Source organism: Sebastes umbrosus, chromosome 15, assembly GCF_015220745.1.
Source record: "Sebastes umbrosus isolate fSebUmb1 chromosome 15, fSebUmb1.pri, whole genome shotgun sequence".
NCBI lineage: Eukaryota > Metazoa > Chordata > Actinopteri > Perciformes > Sebastidae > Sebastes > Sebastes umbrosus.
This window is the reverse complement of record NC_051283.1, coordinates 2,272,602-2,279,334: the sequence shown is the minus strand read 5'-3', so window position 1 is coordinate 2,279,334 and position 6,733 is coordinate 2,272,602. Positions and strand designations below refer to the sequence as shown.

The 6,733-nt window shown below is 51.4% G+C and overlaps 1 protein-coding gene across 1 annotated transcript; it reads left to right on the top strand.

Moving 5' to 3' along the window:
• Positions 1-1,813: 1,813 nt before the first annotated feature.
• On the top strand, positions 1,814-5,933 carry LOC119503508. The gene is made up of 2 exons (XM_037795339.1): positions 1,814-3,072; positions 3,113-5,933. The coding sequence occupies exons 1-2, from the start codon at positions 1,814-1,816 to the stop codon at positions 5,187-5,189; spliced, it is 3,336 nt and encodes a 1,111-aa protein (XP_037651267.1). The 3' UTR covers positions 5,190-5,933.
• The last annotated feature ends 800 nt before the right edge of the window (positions 5,934-6,733 follow it).

Here is a 6,733-nt window from a genome sequence, read left to right as displayed (position 1 = left end):
GATGGTGGAAGTACAGTGCAGGTGTTACAAAATAAAGATTAAGTTGCAAAATTAGGTGCAGTTTTCCCCTTGAAAATCTACATCCGGTACAAACCAGTGACTACATATCCAGTATTGCAGAATTCAATTTGATCCAGGATCTGATTTTGATCATTTTTCTGTGTTGGTTCCTTTTGAAATAAATGTCAGGACATTTCATCTGAAGCTGTTTGACTGTTAGAAGCCAGATGGCAGTCAGCCTCTGTTTCCTGAAAATGTGGATATTTTTAAATAAAGTTATGAATATTGAATTAGCGCGGTGGTAAGCACATACTGTCCCGTTTTTCGTGGGTGTCTGCACATCTCGTGGTTCTCTGAAATCAGGTCACTCTGTGGGTGAATGGGTGCTCACACGTCGGAGCCTGTAATGTTTATTCAACCGTAGACGGAGCTCATGTGTATTTGTGTGGCATCAATAGGCTGTTCGCTAAAGGACTCGCATGACATTTTCAGTGCCAGTGGTTTCTGTTTCATGTCTAGTTATGATTTGTAATTGGTGTCAGGGTTTTTCCCCCCCAGAGTTGCATACTGGTTGGCAGACTGTTAATAATACCAAAACCTTTAAACCACTGTGTGTCACAAAATGAGAGAACAAATAACATGTTCAATTGATGCATTTCATGGTAACGCTTAAACATTAAAGACCACGACAGATGTGGAAACAACCGCAATATTCAAACCAATTATGTGAAGGAAGATGTGGTACTTAAATTTGACAACTATGTTGCTTGTGTTTCTTTATAAGGACCAATTTGAGTTTTAAAACAGTGTGAAAACATTTTTGGAAACTGAGGTTCTATTTCGTTCTTCCTGACTGCCAGAGGCAGTGTTTAACACTGGATGTTATCCATCTCGCGCACGCGCAGGTCGAGTATTTAATATCAACAAAGTCACATGTGACCTGGGATGACGTAGTTTATATAAGCCCACGTCATCATCAGAGATGTCCCTTGAATCTTCTCGCGGCAGGTAATCCGCGAATGCAGGTTGATTAAAGAGATAAGCCGTTGACTTTTCGCTGGAAGCCCTGCAACCGCATGGTTGGAGCTACGGTTTCGTCCTCCAAGGGCTGCGATTAGTTAATCACGGCTACACTCTAACACTTTAGACGCTGTAACACCGGTGTTTTCGCCGGTTCAATTCAGCGAGGCTAACGACAGGTGAGCTAGGATAACAAGGTGAGTATATCCTCCCGTCGTTAGAGTTTAAGTTACGTTTGTTGATAGGAGTCTGTTTTCGGTCTCCTTTATTGTTTATTGCCGCCGAGCTAAGTGTTTGCGCTACAGTATCGGCGAGCCTCCGTCGGACAACGAGCCCCGTTAGGCTGTTGTCGGCTAATTCATTTCCTTTTACAGTGTGTATTGCTCAGCAGCGAGTGATTTCGCTCGTTAAAGCAGACATCTCCTTTGTTGATAGATAGAGCGACCGCTCCCCAGTAAGTGATTTCGCTTGTGGGTTAACTTATTTTGTGGCTGCTGTTAAAGGGGAAGTTATTATCTCCCCTGTCTTTTGTATAATAACAGTCCTAGTTCAAAGCTAGTGTCTAGTTACTGAGACAGTTTGCTGTTAAGCAAATTGATGTAATTTTTTTTCTCTCTGTTACTAGAGAGTGCTTTCACTCCAGTGTAACCAATGATTTGCATAACTAAGTAAACACATTATATTAGTAAGATAAATACATTATTTAATTAAATATAAGAGTATAAAATTAATACTAAGAATTATTATAAATATCAGCAGCACCATGTTAGGTGAGCATGTTTGCCGTGCCTGCATGGCTCCACTGCTAGCTACTGATGGCCATGATGAATGCCCCACATGCCTCGGTGTTGTACACCTGAGGGAGGGGCTGTCCGACAGTCAGTGCATGAATTGTAGTTTTATGCCACGGGAGCTGAAGATAGCTCGATTAGCTGAGCTAGAAGAGCAGCTCGAGTTCCAGTTGCCCCTATCGGGTGTACCTTCAAATGCACGGAGTGGGCGGAGACGCGCCCCACCTAAGGGGGCCCCACCTACAAAAAAGGCACGGAAAGTGGACTGTTTGGCAACTAAGGTCGACACGCTAACATCAGAGTTTGCTGAGATTAAAGCGCTGCTCCTTAACCTTCAGCCAGGCAGGGTGAACGCAACCCAGAATGACAGCCCGCAGGCTATGACACCTACCCCACTGAGATGGGATGAGGATGCCCTGTCTACGAGGGCTTCCTGTAGCCAGTTCTGTGAGGACCGGCCTGGACAGGGAGAGCTAGTAGCCTCCTCCCACGCTTCTGACACCTGTTCCCAGCAGTCAGGAAGTGGGTCCAGGGCAGACTCAGAGTCTGCTCCAGCGACAGTTAAGCCAGTGGTCCGTATGGCTCTGGCACGCTTAGGCTTGGATGAGACCCCGACTGCGGGCACCTCATCCAGTGCATTTTTTAGGTGGGCCCCGCCCCTGGCGGGTTTCTCTGTTCCACCCTCCCAGCCATACATTGAGGAGCTCCACAAATGCTGGCCAGACCCGAAATCGCTTTCCCACCACACCACTGACGGCAGGGCCTTAGCTTCAATGCAGAACGCTGACACTTACGGACTGGGTAAGATGCCAGCAGTGGAGCCATCTATTGCCGCCCTTATTGTGTCTCCCAATGAGGTCTTGAGGCCTGATGCTCGCTGTCCCAGGCCCCAGTGTCGCATCACAGACGACTTTCTAGTCAAGGCTTATGAAACAGCGGCACGCATGGGCCGTCTTGGAAACTCTCTTTCCCACCTGATACTATCCTTGTCCCAGTCCCTGCAAGCTGCTGGCGTGGATGCTTCCGTCCAGAGCCTCAGTGATGCATCCCTGCAGGCGTTCGGTCTTATCACAAGGGAGCTTGGCAGACTAATGTCGACCCTTACGCTGACTCGCCGGCAGGTATGGCTGGCCCAATCTCCGCTTTCGGAGCCGGGCCGGAGAGCCCTCCGCACTCTCCCCGTGGTTCCGGGGGAGCTGTTTGGCCCAGCAGCACAGCAGGCCTTGGAGCGGGGAATCCAGGCGAACCAGACTCGGCAGCAGTTTGCTAGCTTCCGGGAACCTACGCCTTTATTGCGACAGCGGCCCCCACAGGGTGGTGGTACCAGTCGCCCTCGGCTTCCAGCTCGTCCTGATACGTACCCGAGGACCTCGCAGGCTCCGGCACGGCCGGTGCCTCAAGCGAGAAGGGGTCGGGGGTCAGGGTATCGCCCCCCCAGGTACCCAAAGGGCCAGAGGGGAAGATCCTGATGCCCCGGGGCCGGCAGTCGGACGCTTCTCCCAGCAGCAACTCAGCTGCTGGGAAAGCAGCACTTCAGACCCTTGGGTGGTGGCTACGCTTTCCCAAGGGTACAATCTCCAATTCCGACGCCGGCCCCCAGTTTTCAGTGGGATCAGACTGACCACGGTCAGAGATCCCACAAAGTCCCAGGCACTCAGACAAGAAATATCCACCCTCCTGGGGAAGGGTGCCATCGAAGAGCTAGGGCAAGAGACACAGCAAGGTGGGTTTTACTCAGTTTATTTTCTGATTCCAAAGAGAGAGGGTGGGTTTCGCCCTATACTGGACTTACGAGGGCTGAACACATTTCTGAAGGTGTTGCCCTTCCACATGCTGAGTACAGCAGATGTGCTCCAAAACGTGACACGGCACAGTTGGTTCACATCCATCGATTTGAAGGACGCATACTTTCACGTCCCAATAGCACTATCTCACAGGCAGTACCTGCGCTTCGCATTCGAAGGCAAGGCCTTCCAATTCAAGGTGCTCCCATTTGGTCTTTCCCTTGCCCCACGGGTCTTCACAAGGTGCATGAGGGCGGCACTCGCCCCAATGCAGGCCAGGGGTATGCTTATCCTCCCATACCTGGACGATTGGCTAATTTGTGCTCTGACCAGGGAACAGGCAGAGCGGGACACTGCGTCCCTTCTGCATCACGTGACGAGGTTGGGCCTTACCGTCAACCATGCCAAGAGTTGTCTCATACCCAGCCAAAGGGTAGTGTTCATTGGTTTAACTCTGGACTCCCGCCATATGCTGGCCTTCCCAACACCAAGACGAGTAAACGCCATACTCCAGCTCCTCCTCCGGTTCCGGAAGAACAGGAGGTTGAGGTACAGCCTGTTTCTCAGGCTGTTAGGTATGTTGACGTCAGTAACATCAGTAGTGCCACTGGGCCTCCTGTACTTACGGCCATTCCAAATTTGGATCAATTGTCTCCAATTAGATCCAAAGTCCCACAGATCCAAGAGAGTCAGGGTGTCCAGCCGATGCCTCCTTGCATTGCGGCCATGGAGAGCCGGGGCATATCTGGCCAGGGGCATCTCATTGGGTTCGATTCCCTCACGTCGCGAGGTGGTGGTGACCGATGCTTCGCCCTCCGGCTGGGGGGCAGTATGGCAGCACAGAGCGATAAGGGGGCTCTGGACAGCACAGGAAGCGGCGGAGCACATAAATGTGCTCGAGCTCCGTGCTATATATTTGGCACTTCGCAAATTCCTACCACATTTGAGAGGCAGGCATGTTGTTGTACGGTCCGACAACAAGTCAGCTGTCTACCATGTAAACCGGCAAGGGGGCACCAGATCAACCCGGTTGCTACAGGTGGCACGGAGACTTCTGGTATGGGCTTTCCCTTGTTTTTCCAGCCTCAGGGCCATGTATCTGCCAGGGCCACAGAATGTGGTGGCAGACTTTCTCTCCCGCCAGAAACCCCCCGCGGGCGAGTGGAGGCTCCACCCAGAGGTGGTAGAGGAGATATGGCGCAAATATGGCGCAGCAGAGGTGGACCTGTTTGCCTCAGAAGCCTCAACGCACTGCCCTCTTTGGTTCTCCCTGACGGAGACAGCATGCCCGTTGGGACAGGATGCCCTGGCACACCCATGGCCAGATTGCCTCCTCTATGCCTTCCCACCATTCCCACTGATAGCAGTAACGCTACACAGAATACAGCACGGCAACAACAGACTCCTGTTGGTTGCCCCAAACTGGCCGGGGAGACCCTGGTTTCCAGGGATGCACAGGCTTCTGGACGGAGTTCCATGGTGCCTGCCCAAGAGGCAAGACTTGCTCTCACAGCTGGGGGGCCGCATCTGGCATCCGAACCCGGATCGCCTACAGCTTTGGGTATGGCCCCTGAGGAGCCGGACCCACTCCTAAGGGTATGTGACCAGGCGGTAATTCAAACCATTTCTGACTCAAGAGCACCCTCCACCAGGGCACTGTATGCCAACAGGTGGAAAATATTCTCAGAGTGGTGTAAAGTTCATGAGGAGATACCTCAGAGTGCCTCTGTGCCAATAATACTGAGATTTTTGCAGTCTTTGCTGGAGAAGAAACTCTCTCCTTCTACCTTGAAGGTCTATGTAGCTGCTATTTCAGCCGGGCATGTCAGAGTGGATAACCAGACCGTGGGGTCTCACACTCTGGTGACCCGATTTCTTAAAGGAGCCCAGCGGCGGAACCCCCCGCAGGCTGTCAAGGTTCCCTCGTGGGAACTGCCTCTGGTGCTAGAAGCCCTTTGTCTCCCCCCCTTCGAGCCTCTGGATCAGTCGGGGCTGGAGTGGTCTTCAGTAAAGGTTGCTTTCCTTTTGGCGATGGCATCAGCAAAACGTGTGAGTGAACTTCACGCCTTGTCAGTGAGTGAAACGTGTATTCGCTGGAACTCGGATGGCACAGGGGTAGCACTTTGGCCTAACCCATCATTTTTCCCGAAGAGGTTGGCTCCGGCCCACTCTAATCAGGTCATTGAGCTGGCAGCTTATGACCCTTCATGCCTACAGGGTGAAGATGCTAAGTCAGCAGAACTGCTCTGCCCAGTGAGGGCCTTAAGGCATTATATACAGGTGACTGCGAGCTTTCGCCGCTCTGATAGTCTGTTTGTCTGCTATGGGGGCCATAGGAAAGGGCACACCCTGTCCAAGCAGAGGCTTTCCAGGTAGATTGTTCAGGCCATTGAGGAAGCATACAGGTCAAAAGGACTGCCTTTACCTCTTAATATCAGAGGCCACTCCACCAGGAGTGTCTCCACTTCCTGGGCAGCACTACGGGGGATCCCCCTAAGTGATATCTGCGCTGCGGCCAGCTGGGCTACTCCATGCACCTTTGCCCGTTTTTACAGGGTCAATGTTGCTGCTCCCCATGCAGTAGCATCGGTGGTCTTTCAGGAATCCACAGGCCGTTCCCGGTGAGGTGGGTTTTCCTCGTGACTACGTTGGTAGTCGTCATCCAGTGTTAAACACTGCCTCTGGCAGTCAGGAAGAACGAAATAGAACGAGAGTTACGTATGTAACTACGGTTCTATGAGTTCTGGATGACTGCCAGAGTTGGCTGTCACTCGGAATCTTGGCGAGAAGATTCTGGAGGGACATCTCTGATGATGACGTGGGCTTATATAAACTACGTCATCCCAGGTCACATGTGACTTTGTTGATATTAAATACTCGACCTGCGCGTGCGCGAGATGGATAACATCCAGTGTTAAACACTGCCTCTGGCAGTCATCCAGAACTCATAGAACCGTAGTTACATACGTAACTCTCGACATCTTGGTGAGTCCTCACTTCTTCAGAGGGCTCTTTAAGGGTTAAGAATTGGATTTAGAGTTAAGGCAAGGCAAGTTTATTAATATAGCACATTTCCTACTCAGAGGAAACTCGATGTGCTTTTACCATACAATACCACCTGCCTCTACCTGCAGCAGT

Coding starts and splice junctions, on each gene's coding strand:
- LOC119503508 (XM_037795339.1), top strand. CDS start 1,814: ATGGCTCCACTGCTAGCTACTGATGGCCATGATGAATGCCCCACATGC. Junction 3,073..3,112: donor GCGAACCAGACTCGGCAGCA/GTTTGCTAGCTT, acceptor TTATTGCGACAG/CGGCCCCCACAGGGTGGTGG.